The sequence below is a fragment of the Ambystoma mexicanum genome, chromosome 7p, assembly GCF_040938575.1.
Source record: "Ambystoma mexicanum isolate Mex_15411 chromosome 7p, UKY_AmexF1_1, whole genome shotgun sequence".
Classification (NCBI taxonomy): Eukaryota; Metazoa; Chordata; class Amphibia; order Caudata; family Ambystomatidae; genus Ambystoma; species Ambystoma mexicanum.
Genome location: NC_090939.1, coordinates 653,421,050 through 653,445,518, shown reverse-complemented (window position 1 = coordinate 653,445,518; position 24,469 = coordinate 653,421,050). Strand labels below are relative to the sequence as shown.

The 24,469-nt window shown below is 47.0% G+C and overlaps 1 protein-coding gene across 1 annotated transcript in view; it reads left to right on the top strand.

The window, feature by feature from the left end:
- The window catches only part of LONRF2 (LON peptidase N-terminal domain and ring finger 2), an 882,740-nt gene that overhangs the window by 215,693 nt on the left and 642,578 nt on the right, over positions 1-24,469 (top strand). The window contains exon 2 of the mRNA XM_069636696.1: positions 13,937-14,055. Coding sequence (XP_069492797.1) covers positions 13,937-14,055 — 119 coding nt within the window. The remainder of the gene's footprint in view (positions 1-13,936; positions 14,056-24,469) is intronic.

Genomic DNA, 24,469 nt, shown 5'->3' with positions numbered 1-24,469 from the left:
GCATCCTAATTAACTACTCACCAGCTCCACATTAATGCACCCTAACACCAAACTCGATCACTACCCGAACATCTTAACTGTGTATGCATTAGCGCCCTAATTGTTTGTGCACTGGCATCCTAGCTAAGTACCATGCGAAAACTGCATTTGATTGCGTAGCTACAATTGCGCATACACAACCGTGCATGCGCTATTCGCCCTAACAAACTGCATCTGCATCCTTGCTGATTGTCGAAAACTCAGAAGTTCTGAGAAAAACTCAGTTGTATATGCATTACTATTTTTAGCGAATTGCGCACTAGCACCCTAGCTGGGTACTACCCGAAAATTTCAATCGTGTATGTATTATGCATTTTACTGACTGTTTTAGTATCTTAGTTGACTACTGCCTGATAACCCAGAATATCAGAGAACATCTCAATCATGCATGCATTACTACTTTAGAGAACTGTGTACTAGCATCCTAGCTGAGTATCACCCGAAAATGTTAGCTGTGTATGTATTATTCGTTCTAACTGATGCTTTTAGCACCCTAGCTGGTTACTGCTGAAAATCTCAGAATCTCAGAGAAAACCTCAGTTGTGTATACATTACAGCCTTCAGCTGACCGCACCCAAGCTTCCTACTTGGCCTGGCAGCGCCCTAGCATCCCATTGGGTGATGTCCCCATACTTGATCTGACTGTCCCAAAATCCTAGTTGATTGCGCACCATTAGCCATCATTGCTAAAAGCTCCCTCAACATAAGGCACATTCAAAACCAATCCTTCCCATCCGCTGAACTACTCACCATCAAACTGTCCACAACCCATACAAGTACTATTACCACCCACCTTCTCTATAGACCACCAGGCCCCATACTGTCCTTCAACGACGACATAGCTTTCTTACTCTCCAACAACACCAAACCCAACTCACGACTTCTCATTCTAGGCGATTTTAACTTAGGTCTCAATGACCAGAAAGACGACAATGCAAACACCATCGCCAACACCATTTCCGAACTAGGTTTCACCCATCACATCTCACAACCCACCCATAATAAAGGCTGCTTCCTTGATTGGATAGCTGATCTCAACTGCAACACCACCATCCTCTCCAACGCACCATGCGCCTGGACGGACCACCACCACCTCATCACCTTCACCATCAACAAAGGCACCCAAACACCCGGCCCTGCTCCCAATGATCCACCGACACTCACTAGAAATAGCAAAAACATCACAGTAGAGAAACTCCTCCCCTTACTCCAACCCATCATCAACCTCTCACCCACCATCATTAACCCCACGGAATTAGATCTCTACAACACAACCATCGTCAAGGCTATAAACACCATAGCACCTCTCAAACTCCAGAAAGCCAAACCACGAGCGCATCTCAATTCCTGGTTCACTTCTGAACTAAAAATACTCTGCAAAACCAAAAAGACAAGCTGAGCTATCTTGGAAACAAATGCCCTCCACCAACAAGACAGCATTCACACTTGCCTCCAACATCTACAAGACAGCCATCATCCAGACAAAAAAAAAACATGTATAATGAAAGAATCTGTGACACCAAATCCAACACCAAAGAGCTTTTTAACATTCTCAGAGAACTCGAATTCCCCCCCCTCCAGATACCTGCACCAAAGACATATCTTGGTGCACTAACATTCAAGATGCACTCCTAGGTAAAATTGCCATGTTACAAGCCAAAATTGTAACTAAGAAAGAAAGCCTCACCTTCACTGACAACACCGTCCCCCTTACCCACTCACCTACAGCGGACGACAACAACCTATTTGAGTTCTCCACCAAATCCATCAAAGAGGTGGAAGACATAATTAACTCACTGAAACCATCCAAGTGCCAAGGCGATATCTGCCCGTAGCCTATTAGCAAAGACTCAGCCAAACATCTTGCTCCCCTCATTACCTCATTGATCAACTCTTCGTTCACATCTAGCATAGTGCCCAACAATCTGAAGGACTCCTGGGTTCTAACCCTATTAAAGAAGCCCACCCTCGACCCCAGTGTCCCCACCAACTACAGACCCATCACGACTGTCCCCTTCCTCCTCAAAATCTGTGACAGAGCTGCCTATCTACAGATACAGAACCACCTCGAGAAAAACAACCTATTAGGACTCAGACAATCAGGTTTCCGACCCAAACACGGCACCGAGACTGCTTTGATTGACCTCAAGACACAAATGGACAACATCAAAGACAATGGCAAACTTGCACTTCTTCTCCTCGATCTGTCGGCGGCCTTCGACCTGGTCAACCATGACATCCTTTGTAAAAATGTAACCTCAGCAGTCAAATTCTCTGACAAAGCCAATGCCTGGATCCAGTCCTTCTTGAATAACAGATCCATGAGGGTTTTTTCTCCGACAGCCTCTGCCAAACCAGCCCCAGTCACATGCGGTGCCCCTCAGGGCTCCTGCGTCTCCCCTACGCTATATAATGTATTCACAAAACCCCTCTTCGACATACTGGACCGTTTGGGTGTCCTCTACACGAACTACGCAGACGACACGCAAATACTTATCCCACTAACAGGCGACTACTCCACTGACAATGCAGTTCTCAACATCTACTCCATTATCCAAGAATGGATGGCTAAGCACGGCCTGTGTCAACGACAATAAGACTGAACTCCTCCTCCTAGGGATTCATCCCAGACTGAACAAACTGGACAAACTAAATCAGACATTCTCTATCGAAGGGAACAACATCTGTCTCCAACAATGTCAAAACCCTTGGGATTTACCTTGACTCTTCCCTCACACTGACGAGATAGATTAACGCCATCTCTTCTGCCACCGCTTACACCTGTAAGCTCATCAATGCCAGCAGACCGTACCTCTCAACCTCCAACTGTATCACAATCAACAAGCTGCAAGTTATTCAAAACAACGCCCTACGAGCAGCTCTGAACATTGCCAAACACGAACGCATATCTGACACCAGAAGATCCTGCAATTGGCTATCTATATCTCGGGGAATTGAATACAAAACGCTCACGCTTACGCACAAGTGCCTAACTAACCAAGCACTGAGATACCTATCAGACAACTTCACACTCCACATCCCACCTCGTCCAACCAGATCAGCGCAAACACACTGTCTAACCACCCCCAGATACAAACTTTAAAAGGCAGGTGGCGCAAGCTTCCCTGTGCTTGCCTCCAAACTTTGGAACTCGCTGCTCCTGTATCTTAGATCTGAACCCTCCTTTCATAGATTCAGACACAGCGCCAAATCCTGGTTACTAACCAACGAAGCCTAAACTACTGACATTATACTAGTAACTGTTCACACTGCCCGCAACCTTGTAAACCAAGTATTTTGACATAACCTATGCCTGCCATACCTTGCACTAATCTGTACTTGCCCGATAATGTACCAAATCTGTATTGTATTGCATTACTCTGTTTTGTTGTCCTCAATTTAAGCGCTTGGATGCCCCAGGGCCAGGCGGCGCTATACAAATAATAAACTAATCCATTACCACTTTCTGACCCTCAGGTAGGTTTACTTGAACCAGTGTCTTCAACCTTCCTGTTCAGTTGTGCATGCAGCAACATTGTATTCCAGGCTATCCTCTTCTGCCTCTTGATCTTCACAAGTGTTGAGCAGAGGACAAACTGATAGAAGCAGGGGGCATGAAAGTGTTATTGCCAATTCTGCTTTGCAGCATAGGCACGTAAACACCAAAGCTCTTCTTGTGGCAGTAAACCAAACTATGGTGAGAACTGTCTGTTTGAGAAATGTATTCCTGTGGGCACATTGACACGTTTCAAAGCTGGTTTGGTGAATGTCTGTTATTGCTGAGGACCTATCAGCACATCATGTTGACACATCTGCTATAGGCATTGCGATAGAAACAGTTGTGTGTAGAGCAGCGTGGCTGCACTACACCAGATTCTCCAAGGTGGTCCAGGACAAGGTATTGGACCTTCCATTTGACAATGTGGACCTCTTCCACAACTCTGAGCTTAATGAAAAGGAGGGGAGTACCTTGACTGCCAAATCACTTTTGATGTTAACAAAGCCGCCACAATACTTCAAACCATCAGGATTAGGTGGGTGAGGGAGAGGGGGTTCAAGACTCTAGAAGTAGATGGGCAGACAGGTGTACCAGTCTACACATGGAAAAAGAGATCCTCCATGTGCGGCTTTATCGCTCAATCCTTCTCACGGGTCAGCTCGAGGTATGCTGACAAACCCACCAAGTAATGTCCATGCCCGGTCCCCAGCCACTCCAGTGGGGTTGGGTCATCCCTTCACATAGCAGTTTGGAATACCATCACATCAGATCACTAGATTTTGGTGTTGGTGATCCGGGAATAACTCTTCCGACTATCATCAGGAGGAGATGAAGATGCTCCTCCAGACAGGAGCGGTTGAACTCATCCCTTTTCTGGGCAGAGGCGAGGGATATTACTCTCTCCTATCCGTGGTGCCAAACCCTAACAAGCTGGCCTGAGCACCTTGCTCCTGGTTTAGCCGCCTCCTAGTCACAGAAAAGTTCAGGGTGATAACTGCACACATTTGATCTGCCCTCTTGCAGGGAGATGGACATCCTTCAGCTCTACTGCACAGATTCAGATTCAGATTCGACCTCATTTAGCTAGCACACAGAATAGTTTTTCATGCAGAGCATTAATTTCCAATACAGAGTCCTTCTGTTTGGACTTATCTCTGCTCCACACGTCTTTCCTGAAGATGATGGCAGCAAAGGGTTCCTTGGTTTCTATGCTTCCATGTATATCCGTACCTGCACAACTGGCTGGCGAGGACATAGTTCCACAAGTGTCTAACAAACATTTAAATTCTTGCCTCATCTTTTTTACGACCTTGGCCTGGTAGACGACCTGAGGTAGTCTTGGGTATTGCTGGAACACTGCTTATGCCCTGGTCTTCTCTACAGCGTACACAGTTAGCCATTTGGACCATGTGCTCCCCCTTCCCCAGCCAATCATCTCTGAATGCCTGGTGGTTACAGAGACTGTTTGGCCTCATAGCCTCTTGTGTCTTTGATGTCCTCTTAGCCTATTTGAATATTAGGACTCTGCTTGCTTTGAGAGAATCCTGGTCACAGGCTATGGATCTACAATCGAAGAGGGTAATGATTCTGGAAGAAATGTGGCTAGACTTGATCTCTCCATTAATGACTTTAGCAGCGTAGTGCATGAAGAGCTCTCATTAGACCATCTTGGGTTGTCCACTGTCAATGTTCACATCCTATAAGTGGTAATGACGGTGCCCATCGGATCACCATACAAGGGCTGATGGACTAGTTTCTCCCACTGGTTGCTAGAAAAACACAAGAACTTGCTCTCGGTGTCCAGTCATTTGGTCGAAAAAAAACTGGTCGACTGCAATTTGGTCGAAAACCAAATGGTTGAATTTTTTTTTTTTATTTATATATTTATTTTTCGGGTTTTCGTTTTGTAAAAAAAGGGGTTATTAGAGGAAAAAAAGGGGGTTGGGGGGGGACACCCCCAAAAAAATTAAAAAAAGGGTTAAAATAAAAAAAAAAAAATTCGACCATTTGGTTTTCGACCAAATTGGTTCGACCATTTGTCTGGTCGACCAATTTTTTTCGACCAAATGTCTGGTAACCCTTGCTCTCTGCTTACTTGGATGACATTCTAAACGTGGTGCACATCGAGGCGGCTGGCTTATGTTATCTAGGATTACGTTTAGCTAAAAATGGGAAATGGGCAATGCTTCTCAACATGATTGTGATGAAAGCTTTGGCTAGGTTAGGGAGACTCCTTAGGTTTATCATATGTATGTATGTATGTATGGTTCCTGCTTGCTTGATTAGTGTTCATAGGGCTATTCTGTGCACCCCCTACTTATACATGGTAGTGAGCTTTGGGGCTATTACAACTGCTCCCACATTTAGGCAATACAAAACAAAACCTTAAAATGACTGTCTCTTCTGTAGGGCACCCCTAACTGCGTCTAGAACTGGGGATCGCAAGTATAGCAACTCGGACGAAGCTGAGGTTTGCGTCTTATTTCTCAGATATACTTGAGAGATTCCTGAAAACCCCCACATGAGTAAGGCAATGAGTCAAATAGCAGGTTCTTCCTTGATGAATAAATATGTCTGGTAAAGAGAAGCCCGGAAAAATTTGGGAAGCTGAGAACTGCATAGGGTGGATGGTGCTCTGTATACGTCATTGAATCACTTAAACACCCTGAAGCAGAGTGCATTAAGGCATGATTTGGAGAGAGGCAGACTAAAAGGGAGCACCTGGTCCTCTCTGACATTGTATGTTAGTCAACTGGTCATGCAGTCCAGCGAGGGGAACTATGTACTAAAAATACTGAGGAGTGGAGTCTTGCCTGAACATGCTCCCTCTAAATGATCGAAGTGAAAAGGATAAGATCTTTAAGGACATGAAATGCTGTTGTAAAATGCGAGTTGTGGAGTTGTTTGCCATGTCTTGTTATTCTGTAAAAACTAATTTGAGCAGGAATGGCTTAGCTCCCTATTCTCTTCACTCGAGGAGGTCTTTCTTTCCTCCGTACAACAAAAACTTAATATTGACGGCTATCTGCTGTAAAACTTTCAAAGACTATGGCCACCACTGATGGTCTTCTTGTTTTCTGGAAAGCAGCCTTTCGAGGGGATTGGGTCCTCCGACGTATTCCATATCTATGACAGTAATCACCACAGCTGTGCTGCTTCGGAAACTTTTTCGGCGTCTGCGTCCTGCGTCGATGACGTCGATGCGCCGCCGTCGAGGACCTCCTCCGACGTCCGACGTCATCCGATGTGATAAGTAGGACGCACGACGCCAGTAGCCTCAGTTCCGTTTTTTCCGCGAACGTGTTGCTTCGTGTTTCTCGGTTCTAGCCTCGACTCTTTGGAGTTCTGTTCTTTCTGGTTCTTCGAGCCTGTTCGTTTGTGAATATTCCTTCGCAGCGATGTCTTCCACTTCGTCTTCAACCCTGCGTCCGGGCTTCAAGAAGTGCGGGGTGTGTGGGTCCAAGATGTCGGTGACTGACTCGCACGACGCCTGCCTCTGGTGCCTCGGGGAGGCCCACGACACGGATGACTGTGTCGACTGCCTGTCGCTCACTTCCAAGGCCTTACGCGAACGTAAGAAGAAATTGTCGGTAGGTCGGGTGTCCAAGCCCCGGAAGTCGAAGTCGGCGGGGCTTTCGACGGATGATTCGAGGGGTGACTCTCCGCGTCATCGTCGGAGGTCTCGTCGGTCTTCTTCTAGGAGTCGGTCTCGCCACTCCTCTGCCTCTTCGAGGCGTTCTCGGAAGCGCCGTCACCGGTCGCCTTCCAGGTCCTCTTCCGAGGACTCTGCCCGGCACGTCGGTTATCCCACCAGCCGTGCGACGCCGGAGGAATGGGCTTCCTTCGGGAAGAAAATGTTGGCGATTCTTGAGTCGCAGGGTACTCAACCGTCCGCGCCCCCGAGTGGGGTCGGCCGTGTGAGGTCGAGAGACGCCGCTCGCAAGAGTGGTCGGCACGAGTCACGGGAGAGGTCCCGTTCGGACAAGGAGGCTCGTTCTCGCCGTACCCGTTCCAGGTCCCGGTCCTCGACGCGATCGAGACCGTGTGCACCTGTGATGTCTTCGAGGAAGACATCGACGTCTGAGGCGTCGAGGGCGTCGACAGGCTTTCTCGAAGCTCCGGCTCCGAGGAAGTCGTCGAAGCCGTCGACGTTCAGGTCGTCGAGGGACACGCTCGGGGCTCCGGCTTCGAGGGCTGTGTCGACGCCGCCGATATTGGAGGCGCTGCATCTGACGTCGACGCCGATTTCCTCGACGCCGATCCTCTCGGCGCCGTTGCCGGTTTTCTCGACGGCGGCGCCGATTCGCTCGACGCCATCGACGCCTTTCGTGTCGGAGGTGTCTCGGGTGTACCCCCTAGGAAGGCTCTGGCTAAGAGCAGGCACTCTCAGGTGCCTTTCCACCACTTGGATTATATTTCGGAGGCGGATGAGGATTCGGTTGGCCTGGTTCCTGATCTGGTGCCGGATGACATTGTCTCGGGCCATAGTCAATTTGACGATTTGAGGCAGTCGCTGCATGATGCTAGTGGTCTGGACACCTCTCCGGAGGTGGAATTTGGTCGGCCTGAGCCTGGCTCCCATGCCGATTCCTCATACCGGCGCCTTATGGCTAGGGTGTCTGAGTATCTGGGATGGTCTGCTCCCCCAGGGGAGTTTGTGCAGGATGATCTGACGGACATCCTTGATGTTGGTCCCCCATCTGACCCGGTTCTGCCATTCCATATGGCTTTACAGCGTAGGGTGGCGGCGGCTTGGACTGCTCCGGAGAGTCTCCCGGCAGTGGGCAGATCCTTGTCGCGGAAATACCGTCCAGCCAGTGGCGACCCCTGCTACTTGACCAGGCACCCCACTCCGGAAAGTTTGGTGGTGCAGGCGGCCACGGCCCCGGCAAAGCAGGCGTCGTACCCTACCATCCCTCCTGATAGGGACGACAAACGTTTTGATGGCTGGGCGAAGGTGTTTTCTTCTGGTGGTATGGCGCTTCAGGCGGCCAACTCCATTTGTGCCTTGTCACGTTTCACGCACACTCTGTGGAACTGTGTTGCGTTAGCGGCTGAACATATTCCCGAAGGGGACGAACGGGTTGGTTTCCTTGCTTTGGTCCAGGATGGTAAGGATGCCATGTGTGAGTCCGTTCAGTCGGGTTTGGACTTAGCTGAATGCGTCAGTAGGTCCATGGCGGCGAGCACCGTGATACGCAGGTTTGCGTGGTTGCGGAAGTCGGGGTTTGCTCCTGATGTGCAGTCCCGGCTCCTCAACATGCCCTTTGATGGTGAACATCTTTTTGGCAGCAAGGCTGACGAGAGCCTTGAGAGGTTGCAGACCTCAAAAGCTGCAGCGAAGTCGTTGGGCGCTGCAGTTCGCCAACCTCCGCCTTTTCGTCCTAGGGGACAGCAGTGGAGGGGTGGCTCCTTTCGCTATTACTCGTCCTTTGGTAGAGCGAGAGGAGCTGGCAGTCAAAGGGGCCAACGCAGGGGTACCAGAGATGGACGACAGGGTACCCGTGGTGCCAAGGCCGCTCGGGCAGTTGCCTCTTTGCCCTCAGGTAACGCCGCAGCCGCTCCTACTCAGTCATGAGGCCTTGTCCCATGGTTCGCCGGTTGGGGGATGACTGGCGCAGCATCTTGTAGAGTGGCGTGCCATTACTTCGGATGTGTGGGTTCTGGAGATCATAACCCACGGCTACTGTCTTCCCTTTCGGCACAGGCCTCGCGACAATCCACCGGGGAACCTCTCTTTGAAGTGTCCGGATCCGCTCCTTGCGCAGGAAATTCAAGCCCTGCTGGAGAAAGGCGCCATAGAACTGGTGCCTGTAGCGGAGAGGAACAAGGGATGGTATTCCCCTTATTTTTTGATTTCCAAGAAAGACGGGGGATTGAGACCCATCATGGACTTGCGCGGTTTGAACAAACTCCTCAGGAAGGACAAGTTCAAGATGGTTACCCTCTCTCAAGTCCTCCAGGCCCTTCAGCTTCAGGACTGGTTGGTGTCACTCGACCTCAAGGATGCTTACTTCCATGTGCCGATCCATCCCAAGCACAAGAAGTACCTGAGGTTCGCGGTTGGCGACTCGCACTTTCAGTTTCGGGTCCTGCCGTTCAGTTTGACCTCCGCCCCGAGGGTTTTCACCAAGCTCATGGTGGTGGTGGCAGCGCATCTCGGGCAAGGGGGGATTCACGTCTACCCCTACCTGGACGATTGGTTGATCAGGGGGAGCTCTCCCGAGCAGGTCCTGGATCATCTGTCCGTCGCCTGCCACTCCCTTCACAGGCTGGGCTTCTCCCTCAATTTAAAGAAGTCCCATTTGACGCCAACGCAGAGGCTCCAGTACATCGGAGCAGTGCTCGACACTTCCCTGGGGCAGTGTTTTCCTCCCCAGGTGAGGGCTCTTCACATTCAGCAGATGGTGCGCAAGTTTCAGCATGCCCAGACGCTCCCAGCGTTCGAGTTCTTGAGGTTGCTCGGCCTCATGGCATCCTGCATTCTTCTGGTGCCAGAGGCTCGCCTGCGAATGAGATCTTTGCAGTGGGCACTCAAGATGCAATGGTCGCAGTCCTCCGGCAGGATGTCGGACCCGATTCAGGTGCCGCCCTCGGTCGCCCGGGACCTTCTGTGGTGGGCCGTCGAAGGCAACTTGATGAAGGGGGCTCCGTTTTGGCTTCCCTGGCCGGAGGTGACGATCGTGTCGGATGCATCCCTCACGGGATGGGGAGCTCATGCCAACGGGCTGACAGTCAGCGGTCGTTGGTCTCCGTCGGAGTCCAGACTCCATATCAATCTGTTGGAGCTGAGGGCCGTCAGGCTAGCCCTGAGGGCTTTTCTGCCGACGGTGCGAGGGAAGAATGTCCTGATCCTGACGGACAACACAGTGGCCATGCACTACCTCAACAAAAAGGGGGGGGGCAGGGTCACTTCCTCTGTGCAGGGAGGCGATGCAGCTCGAGTTCTGGGCCATCCAGCAGGAAGTTTCGATCTCGGCAGTTCATCTGGCCGGAGTCGAGAACGTGACGGCGGACGCTCTGAGCAGGCAGAGCACGATCTCTCACGAGTGGGAGTTGGCTCAGGAGATTCTCCTGGAGATCTTCGCCCTTTGGGGGACCCCTCAAGTGGATCTCTTTGCCTCCAGTGTCAACCGGAAGTGCGAAAGGTTTTGCTCGCGGGAATTTCCTCCAAAAGGAGCCTTAGGAGACGCGTTCGTGGTGGAGTGGTCGTTCCCGCTGCTGTACGCGTTTCCTCCGGTCCCCGTCATCCCGCAAGTGCTGCGGAGGTTACGGAAGTTCGGTTCCCGGATGATCCTCATTGCTCCGGCGTGGGCTCGGAGGACGTGGTACCCGGACCTTCTCGACTTGTCCATCTGCCCTCCACGTCGTCTTCCCTACCGAGACGATCTGCTCTCACGGGAGGGGGGTCAGGTTCTCCATCCAGAGGTCGGATCCCTCAACCTTCACGCTTGGCTTCTGAAAGGTTGAGGTATAAGGATTGGGACCTCCCTGAAGACGTGATGGAGGTGTTGCTTTCGGCCCGAAGGCCCGCAACTAAGTCTCTGTACCGTTGCCGTTGGCGTAAGTTCTGCGACTGGTGCAGAGTTCAGAATGTGGATCCTTTTGCATGTGACATCCCCATGGTTCTGTCCTTTTTGCTTTCTTTGGCCCACAGGGGCTTGCAAGTGGGTACTGTTAAGGGTTACCTGGCGGCGCTGTCCATCTTTAAGCGCTCATCTGAAGAATGTTCTTACTTTAAAATCCCTTTAATTTCACAGTTTCTGAAAGGGCTCACTAATGTGTTCCCTCCGTCGCCTTTCCTGGTGCCCGGTTGGGATTTGAACCTTGTTCTTAGGTTTCTTATGGGTGCTCCGTTTGAGCCGTTACATTCTTGCCCTTTGAGGCTGTTGACTTTGAAAACTGTGTTTTTAGTTGCGGTTACTTCCGCTCGCAGAGTGAGTGAGTTACAGGCACTTTCTGTTAAGCCACCCTTCACTGTATTTCACAAGGACAGGGTTGTCCTTCGAGTTCGTCCTTCTTTTCTTCCGAAGGTAGTGACGGAATTTCATTTGGCCCAGAAGATTGTTCTTCCGGCATTCTATCCTCCTCCGCATCCTGGTAAGGAAGAGGAGAGGCTCCATAGGCTTGATCCTAGGAGAGCTTTGAGCTTTTATGTTTCTCGCATGTCCCGGGTCAGAGTGGACGATCAACTCTTTATTGGTTACGCTGGTAAGCGCTTGGGGCAAGCTGTGACGAAACTGACTTTGTCCCGCTGGATTATTTTGGCCATCTCGGAGTGTTACCGCTTGGCGGGCAAGGACCCTCCGGCTGGCTTGCGGGCCCATTCTACCAGGGGCTTGGCTGCATCTACTGCCCTGCAGAGGGGTGTTCCTATTCGCAACATCTGTGATGCTGCCACCTGGGCTTCAGTGCATACATTTGTGCGGCATTATTCCCTCGATTCCATCAGAGGGCAGGATCTGGCCTTTGGCAAGGCGGTCCTTTGCTCTGCTATTTGATTGGCTATTCTAAATTTTGTTTCTAAATTCTTTCCCTCCTCCTTGATTTGGTACTGCTTTGGGAGTCTGTCATAGATATGGAATACGTCGGAGGACCCAATCCCCTCGAAGAACAAGTTACTTTCTTACCTGGTAACGTTCTTTCGATGGGATGGTCCGACGACGTATTCCATATCGCTCCCGCCCTGCCTTCCCCGCTGCAGAATTTCTGTTGCGTTTGCAGCTTACGTTCCGCAAGGCTTTGTGTCGGACTGGCAGTTGACTATTGTCACACGTTCTGGGGGGAAAAAACTACAACTGAGGCTACTGGCGTCGTGCGTCCTACTTATCACATCGGATGACGTCGGACGAGGTCCTCGACGGCGGCGCATCGACGTCATCGACGCAGGACGCAGACGCCGAAAAAGTTTCCGAAGCAGCACAGCTGTGGTGATTACTGTCATAGATATGGAATACGTCGTCGGACCATCCCATCGAAAGAACGTTACCAGGTAAGAAAGTAACTTGTTCTTCTCGTTGCTATAATTTTGATGAGAACCATCTGAGAGATGTTTTATCAACTGGGGAAACGTGTGTTCTAAAGGCACAGGGTAGTCTTTAATGCTCACCTTTTGTTCCATCTAAATCAGGAAATCGCTTTTCCATTATTATTTTTCGAAGTCTGTTTTATGATGCAAAAAAGTGTCCCCCATTACCTGCACGTAAGGAGGACTGGTAACCTTTTATTTGGGCAAGACTAAAAAGTTCAGGTTCTCCAAGAGACTTTTTGTTGGATTTGGTGGTACTAACAAAGGCTCCCAAGCAGCCAAGTCCACCATCTATAAATGGATTATTTTCCTGCATTGTGACAAGCTGCACTATTCACGGCTTGCCCCCTCTTAAAGGGCTTAATGCGCATCAAGTGAGAGGGGTTGGGTGGCTTTACAACACCATACCCGGGATACAAATGTCAAGGCAGCAACCTAGGCTACTCCTTATGCCTTCTACAGGCATTGCTCTGTGGACGTGAGCTTCAGATAGGATGGTTAGTTCAGACAGGCAGTCCTTATGTACCTGTTTAAGCTGGTAATGGGACCATCCTTCCCATATCTCAGAAGTGCCTGGTAATCGCCCAAAAGTACGGAGGAACAGGGATGGGATTTGGGCATAAGAAAGGTTACTCAACATAGTGTTTACTGTGCTTCTAGCCTAGGGACCGCTTTCCTCCATATGTCTACCCTCCCTCCTTAACAACTTGGCCATCAATCTCGTATCTACCTCAGTGAATGTGATTGGATGTTGAAGCCTAGGGTGGGGCATTGATAGGTGGTACCCTAGATGGTCATGCGCCCGGTTTTGCGTAAAAACAAAAGTACATTTTTTTATGCTGCTAAAAAACACTGGCCTGGCCCCGTAGGACAAATAGTCACAAAAGTAAGGAAGAAAGGGGACGCTGCACTTGGAGTACAACAGTTGCTACAGTGAGTAACGTTTTCTGAATCACCCATTGGCCAATTGTGCAACCATGGCAGCATCTTATGAGGTCACTACTTTTACCTAGATTCCATCCTCAAAGTAGACCTATGCTTATAAGTGGGTGCAAGGTGACTTATATCACTCTACCAAACACCTGCATAAGTCAACCTCCAGTGTCCGGTGTAGGTGACGATTGAAAGGACCACTGTATGTTGGAGGCAGTAAACCAAGGTCAGGAAGTGTTAAACAATGGAAGTAAACAATGGAAGCAACCAATGCAGACCATTTTATGTGTAGAGCATTTTTGTAACGTGTTATGGGTTTGTCAGCAAGTGCATAGCTTCAATGGCGTAGCAATACTTTCTAACAAAGGCATTGGCAGAAATCATCTGATGTATTATGGTATAAATATTTTGCTAACGCTCTTTTGCTTCTGTTTCAGATCCTTCTGATTACCATTCACAAGCGCAGAGGGCAGAGGTGCATACAGCAATGAAAAGCTACAAACAAGCACTTACCGATGCAGAAGTAGTTTGCCAAAAGAAGCCCCTCTGGCCAAAGGTACTTAAATGAAGGCAACAGTACAGCAGCTACCTTTTTATTGTCTTTTACCCCCCCCACCCCCAACTCCCAGTCTTGTTTATTGATGTCCTATTCCCCACGAAATGTTGCCCTTGGTTGGTGCCCCAAAATTAGGCTGGTGGCTAAAGGGAGACCCTTGTTGTGTATTGTTTATATTATCCAAATGAATAATTAGCCAAGAGGTTGAACGTCTTATCTATACTTTATTTTATAACCAGACTGCCCAACCAACCCCCAACATTCTAGAGCCCAACATTAGCATTCTATTGTTCCTAATTCGATCTACTAATAACATGTAACACACAACACCCCCCCCCCTTACTTATCATATGGCTGCCCCTTTAGTTCATCAAGCATTACATTTGTTCAATGAGTCTCTCTGGTTTGCGAATGACTCTTTGAAATCTACTCCTCATATGATTATCTTGAAAATCATCTCTAACGTCCCTGTTTTCTATGTCCCCACCAAAAACACAATTGCCTCCTTCCACATGCATGCCTTGACCTTCTCCACCACTAACATCAACATTCCCTTCTGTGCACACTTCCCTCAAACCCCGTTCTTTTCCTCCTTCCACAGGTTTATCCTCATTCACATATAACCACGTTAAATCAATATCTGTGTCATCAATCAGTTCTGTACATTTCCCAGTCTCCTCCCTCTCATGCCCCTGAGGAAAAATCTTTTTGAAAAAGGATATGTTTCTAGTGATTTCACCACCAGTTCCAACCGCTGTGACCAACGATCCCTTTACAGCAGTGACTTTCAACTTTGTCGGTCTGTACTTGGAGTCTATCTTCTTTCGCTGCCTCTGCTTTACAACCACAATGTCTCCCTCCTGTAGTTTTATTTCAGCAGCTTTCTTCTTCATGTCGACCCACTCCTTAGTTTTCAGACGCTTCATTAAATCTCTTTTTCTGATCTCCTCATCTTCCTCAGCTGTGTAATAGTCTAGTCTAGGAAGTCGAATCCGCGGCTTGTACCGGATCATCAAGCTTTAATCTCAATATTCGGAAATCCTCGAATAAAAATGCCCCCAAGAATTGAACGTTGGGGCTTGAGGCTACAAGAATATAACTATAAGATTGTCCACCGACCAGGGAAGGATGCAAATCCAGCCGATTATTTATCAAGGCACCCAGTGGATGGGACGGATGTAATGATGCAAAGTGAAGCGGAAGATTATATTTCATACCTATCATTGAATGCGTTGCCGGTGGCGATAACAAATATAATCTATACTTTATTTTATAACCAGATTGCCCAACCAACCCCCAACATTCTAGAGCCCAACATTAGCATTCTATTGTTCCTAATTCGATCTACTAATAACATGTAACACACAACACCCCTATTCAAATCTGCAGTCTTCGTTAAGAAAGTAATAGTCTAGAACATCCACCTCCAGCGCCAAAACATATTGACTTCATTTGTAAATATATTTTAACCCAGGTCATAGTTTCACTTAGACAACCATTTTACTGTTCAATGGAAATGTCTTTAGGCTATATTTAACCACAGACAGTTATAAAGCAATGCCTTTACCTTGGCATAAAAAAGAAAAGCCTTATAACAAATTGCTTTTAACTAAACGCAGAGGAAAAAAAGCCAACACCTGTTTCAACCTTTCACAGGTTTGTTACATCATTTGTGAAAAAAGCAGTATTGAAACCCATATTGGGAATGTCCCAAGAGGTAGGGGATGTAAGGGAGAGCAAACAAGGAGAAACGAAAACAAAATAGACATTAATTCTGTTGCACCCCTATACCCTCAGACTTAGATCACATACAACTCGATTTAGAATCAAACATACTCTTAACGTCTTCATGTCTTAATTACGTAAGCAACCACCTAATAGTGCCATGCTTGCAATCATCCATTTAAACAGAAGTGCCACCTCTTTTTGTGATGTTCCACTTTAATCGCCCTAATACCGCTGTTGCAGATCAAATGTGGCCTGACTCTCTCACCACCATCACCCCCTATATATGAAAGTGCACCGTTCAAAATTTGACATCATGCCTTCTGACGCAAGGTGCAACGCGTATAATGGCAAACGTAAACAAATCTGAGGCTGAAACACTCGGTAAGGATGTGGCCTCTAGTGATTTATAAGCATTGGGCCTCTCATGATTGTAATATATCCTGAAAAAATGTGAAGTGCTGTGCATATAAGACATTAATTTCAAAAAAATCTTATTAAATAATTCGTATCCCATCTCCTTTCGGACTCCCAGCAAAATAAAATCCAAAGAGGACTTATCCTTGCTAAGTAACCGTAGTCAGCATAGCTAGATATCCTATCTCACTGAATCTTTGTGGAACACGCAGTGCAAGTTTTTTGTTAATGACGGTGAGAGCTCCTTACCACATGGATCTCCATCAACTATCCCTCTTAAAAGACCCAATGTCTTGCTCAGCACTGGTTTAACTTTCAAAACCTCATGATCATGCTAATTGCCTTCTTAGCACTGGGTTCTGCATCAATAACATACCATACTCAAAATTCTGGTGTTTATCAATGACTTAAAACCGATTCGGTGAATGTTTCAATGACACTTCATTTTAGATACATTCAGAGTATAATATTAAACGTTGACATGAAACCGGTTAGATGAATGATTCAATGACGCACTATTTTACATACATTTAGTGGAAAATTCCCATTTCATGATCTGAGTTTAATCCTTTTGTTAGTCTGGTATTTGCCAATCATCCTCGCTTCCATTCCATAGAGATTTTGGATTAAGACTATTAATATGTCCCCTCCATTTCTTACTCGTTACTAGGTGGACTAGTTAAAAGTCCAAGATAGGTAAGGCATATCGCATTATAGGTGAACTTATTACCATTTCATTTTGAACAGTGCACTTTCAATACATTGGGGTTTCTGGTAAAGGTGGGGAGAGCTAGGCCATAGTTGATCTGGAACAGCTGTGTTACGGCGATTAGAGTGGAACATCACAAAAGGAGGTGGCACTTCTGTTTAAATGTATGATTATATGCAAGCCACTGTTAGGCGGTTGTTTATGTAATTAAGTCATGAAGAGGTTAAGAGTATATTTGATTCTAAATAGAGTTGTATGTGATACAGGTCTGACAGGGTATAGGGGTGCACAGAATTAACACAAATTTCTATTTTTTTTTGTTTGTTCGTGTTTGCTCTCCCTTACATCCCCTTCCACTTGGGACATTCCCAATGTTTGTTTGTTTATTTGTATTGCGCGCCAGACCCAAGGGTAACCGGGCGCAGTGAACACAATATACGAGGCTTACAATGTTGCATAGAAATTAGTGTTACAGCAATTTACAATGTTGCATAATTAAAATTTACAATAGTGATAATGTGGGTTTCAATGGTGCTTTTTGTAGAAATTATGTAACTTAGCCCCAATTAAAACCTGTGAAATGTTGAAACACATGTTGGCTTTTTTTCTCTGTTTAGTTGAAAGCAATTTGTTATAAGGCTTTCTTTTTTGTGCCACGTTAAAGCGTTCTGTTTTAACTGTCTGTGGTTAAATAAAACCTAACATTTCCATTGAACACTAAGTTTGTTTGCTAAGTGAACCATGACCTGGTGTAAAATATGTTTACAATTGAAGTCAATATGTGGTGGAGGTGGATCTTCTAGACTATAACTTAACATTTCGAGACTCGGAGGTTGAGTCCTTGTTTTGATCCAAGGTGCTTTCCTGCATGCCAACCACACTGGTCCAAAATCATAGGATTGCTTAGAATATTAGGTGATTGAAGCTCAGACTTCAGTGCAACCTCAATTTGCATTAATCATATTTCGTTTAGAAAGTAGCTGCCCTCCTCCCCTTCAGCTGCTTGGTACGGTTCTGTGGTCCAGTATGCTCTCCAAAGCTTTTTAATCCACCATGACTCCCCTTTTAAAACAAACATCCTAGATGCTTCTATTCCAGCCATATTTTTCCCCATATCTCTCCTCCATGTCCTTACGAGAAAGTTTGAAACTTGTGTGCAAGGGCTCTTCCGAGCTTAGTTGAAGAGTAACTTTTTATTCCACCCCTTCCTGGTTGGTTTCCACATTGGATGTAGTAGAAAGTCTATACTCTTGCCTGCTGTCGATTTTAGAAACTGGGGGAATGATGATGGTGGTGTCGGGGCACCGAGAATTTTAAATTATTCTCCTGCCTTTGAGGCAGTTAACGATACTATTTTGATCTACTGTATAAACTTTATTTGGCATCAGTGGCAAGGTCTTGAGCTGGTTCTGCTCCTTCCTCCACGAAAGGAAGCAGTGACTTATTTACCCCTTTTGTCTCCAGACACCCCTCTCTACTAATGGATTGTGTCCTCCCACGGATTCCATATCTTCGAAATACCAATATCCTGCTTGCTGCTTCAGAAACGTTTTCGACAGCAGGGGGCACCATGTATCATCAGGTCGGTGTCCCTCAGCGGCTTCCATCGCTGCACTTGGACGTGATGTTGGTGTAAATAGCAGGAAGTGTGTCCGTTGCTTCCGCTCCGTTTTTCCGCATGCACTGCTCGTCGAGGTTTCACTTGCCTCAGCGATTCTTTGTTTCTTCAAGTATGGCTACTCCAAAGGCTGTTCTCAAGAGGTGTGCTTATTATTAATCGAAGATGTCCATCACAGATCCGCTCAGTATATGCCTCTGGTGTCTCTGTAAAGAGCACAGTCGACTGTAGTTCATGTCAGTTTATCACTAGCAGAGCCTTGAAGGAGAGGAAGGCTCAACTCACTGTAGGTCGGTCTGTATCTAAATCCCTGTTCTCTATTCACTCGAAGAGGAAATCCTCTGAATATGGGAGTTAAAGGGAGTCACTTCAAAGTCCTAAGAAATGCTCCAAACCTTCTAAGCAGTCGGAGGTCAAAGAGCGATTCGCCTCATTCTTCACCTTAGTCTCAGAGAAAATCCAAGAAGAGACGTCATTCTTTGTCGTCATCTCCTCGCTCGACAAAAGGAAGGTATGTTTTCCAGACACATCTGCCTCAGCAGCAGATTGGGAAGAGTTCTATCTGAAATTGTTGAACATTTTCTCAAAGGCGGCCCCTCCAGGTTCCTCGAAATAGCCGAAGAAGTCTAATGATCTCACTGAGCCTTCTAAAGCAGACAAGGAGTTGCAAGCCCAAAAGCCCCTGGTTGGAAGAGTCCTAAAATGTCTATTGTACTGGCGCTGACAGTGTTGACTGCAAGAGAAGCATCGAAGCCAAAGGCTTCTGCATCTTCTGTCAATGGATTTGGTGTTGAGGTCTTCGATGTCGAAGCCATCAACATCATCCTCCGATCCATCTTTGGGTTTTAAACTGCTGTCGAAGAGACTTTTACATTTTTTTGTATTATTGTGTTACAATCAAATACAGATGATTTTTCACATAGTCATACAAAAAACAATTAACAAATGTATCATTTTAAAACTCTTATTACTTAAAATTCTTAAAGCAGTACCTAACCAGTCCTCTGAACATATCTCTTTGCATTAATCTAACACAAAAAACCTAATTCATTAATCAAATTAATTGTTTCTAAACTCAACATACATTCATGTCCAGAGGACATCCTCCTCCTTAAAGTCCTCAGTTTCAAGCCAGTCCTCGAGATTCACAAAACGCCCAAAGACCTTTCTAATGTTCCAGGGCATTTGATCCAGATATGGTAATTGTTCCGTCTGCCCATCACAGAGAGTACAGCCACTGTTAAATTGGGTTTTTCGCACACACTGCTAATAACTGCCTAGTGGGTAATACATTTATTCAAAATCTGTCTCCTTCTGTTGGCATTAGGAAACCTTCTTCAATATGTTGGTAAAGTACCCCTAGGTTTATCCAACAATGATCATCTCCTGTGTAGCTCATAGGTTTGCACAGCATCTGTCTTGATCCAGTCCATTGTCAATAAAGCTCTTTTAACATCTACCTTATCTACCTGAAAACTACCTTATTCTAGCCCCCCGACTATTACTACTCTTCCTGTGTGACAGTTTCCTCATCAGCGCCATGATGCCCCTGGGCGACCGTGCGCTCTACAAATTTAGGTAACATAACATAACATAACATCTATTAAATTCACTACCAGATCTTCAACGGTTTTGTCTCTTCTAGTCAGAATTTCTAGTACAACCCTTTGCAGAATTCTTCCATAACAGCTTGACGTCCCTACCAACATGGAATGAACATCTTCGTAAACAGTGTCAGGAGAATGTACCAACATTGATCTATATAGTTGAACCAATTTCCAGTCAATGAGCTCTTTCCAAGTTCATAGCGGAGAGAGGCCATTGGCAGTGACTGGCAGACTATGGACTTTTTTCCATGAGCTCCCTTATAGTTTTACCCAGTTCAACCGCCAGGCCTGTGAATCAATATCCATGCCTTACAGTGGTGTCGGAATTACTCTTCCCTTATGGAACTTGATTAAAGGTAACAATGAGATCCTACTGTATTTTCTCAACAAGGTTTTCATTTGACAGGTCATCTGTTGGATTTCCATATTAGTCTATTCTCTACCAGAGCAACTTGAGTGTTCGAATATAACATAAATCCCAAATATTTGGTTTCCTTTGTTCTTTCCAGTATTTCACCATCAAGAAACCATCTTGTACGTATTGTTTATTTCGCAAAACATTAGATTTCATGGAGATACTTATTTTCAGCATATATTTCTAAACCCAGAAGTAGTTGTTGAAGGGCTCAGCTTGTCTAGTCCTGCAGTAGGATGCCGTCGGCAAATGCGATCCAACACACCTTCCTTGTGCCCACATTAGGGCGTACTAGAGCCACGACCTCAAGTGCCTCATTCAAGTCTGCCAGGTAAAGGTTGAAGAGGCGGGGGCCAAAATGCACCCCTACCTCATTCCCCTTTCTGTTGGTATTTGTTTTGATAGGTGTCCTGCCCAGTCTATCCTCACATGTGCATATACGATTTTTTTTATGCAGAGGTGTTAATGAGGAGACCAGGAGGAATGCCCTAGTCTTTAAATTTACACCATAGAAGTCCTCTATTTACTGTATCGAATGCCTCCGATAAATCGACTGAGGCAACATATTTATTTGTGCATTTATAAAGCACTCTTGACCATGGGGTATCTGGACGCATATACGAAAGCTTATCTTACAGTTACAGGCAAGCAGGTGTGGAGCCTTGCTAGAACAGTTACATTTGGAAGGCATTAATCATCACATTAACGTTGGTGTATTCAACAATTGCGCAGGTAATATTACAAGTGTATTGTAAGAAAGACCAGAGATCAAGTTTGCAGAACCACATATGAATGAGTAAAGTGAGCAGGTACATATGGGAGTTCCTTAGTGAACAGCCAAGTTTTCACTTTTTTCCTAAAGCCCCAGTATTCTGGTTCGGCTCTTAGTGTTACTGGCATGGAATTTCATAGTTTAGTGGCTAATACAGGAAAGCTGTTGCCCCCTGCTTTTTGTATTTTGTATTTGGGAACATTGAGGCAATGGGAGAGAGATGACCGTATGGGTCTGTCAGAAAGGTTTCTAGTGAATTTACATGCAAGGTATTTGGGAGCTGAGTTGGATAGACATTGTTAGTGCAAAGGCTTTGAAAGCAATTCTGGCTTGAACTGGCAACCAGTGGGTGTTGTCGAGCTGCAGAAATGTGGTGAGTTTTTGGGATATTGAGAGCCATCTTCAACGTGTTATTTTGCAGTATTTGTAGTTTTTTTATATTTTAGTCCTGAGGTAGAGGGCATTACAGTAATCTAATTTCTGATGCTTGTTAATCTGCTTAGTCATATGCTGTGCATATGGTCCGACATCCAGTGGTAACCGCGAGTATTGCATCTTGTCTCTCGGGGACCGAAAGGGGACGTCGGCATAGGCGTTTCTGTAACACTATCCCTATCGTGATGTGTAGTGTACCCAAAATCCCTCATGCGCCGAGGTCCCTCAGATTTTTTTTTTCTGCCCACATAACTGGTTGCCCTATAGCAGAGCTCTTACTTAAGAGACCTTGTTTAATATCCTTACCGACTTGTTGGTTTTTTCCCCCCTGAAGTCAATTCGATGCCAAGAACAACTTTGACTAAGACTACAGGGGACTTGTCTACGGCTGTGGTTTTCGGCACCTACGATCCGGCGGCTGAAGCATCCACGTGGCCGGGCCTTCTGGCCGGCCTGTACAGTAGGGAGAGTGGAGTCGGGATGGCCATATTTCCGGTATGTCCTTCCTCTCTTTTCCCCCTCTTTACCCTATAGGTCTGGTCATCTTCCCCTTTGGCTATGGAAAGGACTCCTTTTAGGTTCTGTCCTAAGTGTAGGACTAGATACCCTTGGAAGGACGAACACAGGACCTGCAACTCCTGTCTACCTTAGTTTGCGACCAAAAAGCGGTGTGCGGCTTGCAAACTCCTTCGGCCTAAGACCCTTAAGGAGCGTGGTGTAAATCGGTGGGCCGCGTATGGTATGTCGCGGGTGGAATCCCCTTCCCCCACCGCCACACCTGCCGAAAGTGACGGGGGCACCTCCGATGACCAAACATCCGTTACAGATGTGATAGACATCGAGGCAGACACTTCTAGGTCCGCCACGCCTGTCCCTGACCCTTTAAGGCCAGACTCTGGTCTCGCTTCAGGGACAACACCTGGTGACAGGGGCGTACAAGCGCATTACATTAATTACACAACCCCTACACCTATTTAGACGGATACGTCGAAAAAGGTAAAAGCCCCAGCAGGGCCGTCAAAGTTTGGCAGATTCCTCGGATCGTTCAGATCCAAAGCCTTCCCTGCATCCACAACAGCGTCTTGCGACTGGGCATTCAAAGACAAACGAGGGCGCTATCCCTAAATCGGGTTTACACGTCGAAGCGTGGAAATCCGACGCTACGACGATGCCAAAGCCGCGGTAGGCCAAAAAATCACTACTAGACCTCAAGGCGATAAACCAACCCCTAGACCCTCTTGTACCGCGGAAGGCGGTAAGTATGCCGATAAACCTTCGGGCCACTAACTCGCGCTGATTCGGCGGTAATCGAACAGAGCATCGAGAGAATTACTTTGGCGGTTGGACTTATTCCCGTTCCACCGAAAAACATGGGGCAGGCCGCGGACAATCTTTAGATACGTCAGGGTGCCCCGATTCTCACGATACCTATGAGGACAGTCAAGAGCCTCTTTCCAACACCCTGAGAGACCATTTTCGACGCCAAAGGGTGTAAGATGACGCTTTTCCACCCGTAGGCCCTTCTGGGTCTTCTAAATGGACTAGAGAGAAATTTTGAGGGGTGTATGGACCGTCTTGAAAGAATGCTAAATTTTTCTGACCATCCTTCCCCGAAAAGATCTCTGGGTGAGCCTACCCTTCAATCTGCTTCACATTTCCATGAAGATCAGCCTTCTGTCCCCGTCCATCATGAAGACATCGTCCAGATGGATACCTCTAGGGACATCTACAGTGAGGCTGAGGAACCTTCTTTCGTACAAAATTACGATGAGGACCAGGCGGATGCCACGGACAATTGGGATGAAACCCAGCAAGTAGTGATGGACCCATGGACGCTTCCACATCAAGATCATGACACTGTTGTATTGTGCTTGGATTCCTCCCCGTCCTCCCCGTCCACCCCGGCTCGCCAGGCCTCGCCCGTAGACGACCAAATGGCCTACAATACCATGTTAAAGAAGGCAGCTGAGCATTTTCAAATCTCTACGCAAAAGGCAGTGCCTGAGCAGGATTTTGTAGAGGATATCCTTAAGGAGAAACCTCCCTCTAGCCAGGCCATTCCCCTCCTTAATTATTTTGAGAAGATTGGCTCCTTTGCTAGTGTCAACAGTTCAAAACCGGGCAGTGAATCCGAGAGTTGAAAAGTTGTTTCGGCCAGCTCTTTCGGACCCTCAATACATTAAAGGGCATGTCACCCCAGATTCTCTGGTAGTGACTGCCACCCGCAAATGGGCAGGAGTACCCCTTGCTACAGGGGAGGCACCTCCAGATAGACAATCAAAAAGGCTTTATGCCCTAGGTAAACGGGTTACCTCGGCTGTCACATATACTACGCGCATAGCGAATAACGCTACGCTACTGGCGAGTTATGCTGACTCTCAATGGAACCTAGTACAAGAAGGTCTCCAAGAGGTCCCAGAGCCTGCCTGGTCCAAGCTTCTCAATATTGTGGCCGAAGGCAGGCAAGTGAACCAGAATGTGATAAAGAACACTCTGGACACGGCTGAAACAGCAGGCAGGTCTCTGGCCCAAGGAACCTTACTCAAAAGGCACGCTTGGCTGCGTACCTCAGGGTTTAAACCTGAAATACAAGCTTTGCTCATCAATAAACCGATTGAAGAAGCTAACCTTTTCGAAAGGCAGTCGATGAGGCCATAGAAACAGCCAAGAAGGAGCATGAGACTCTTAAGTCTCTACAGCAAATCACTCAAAGACC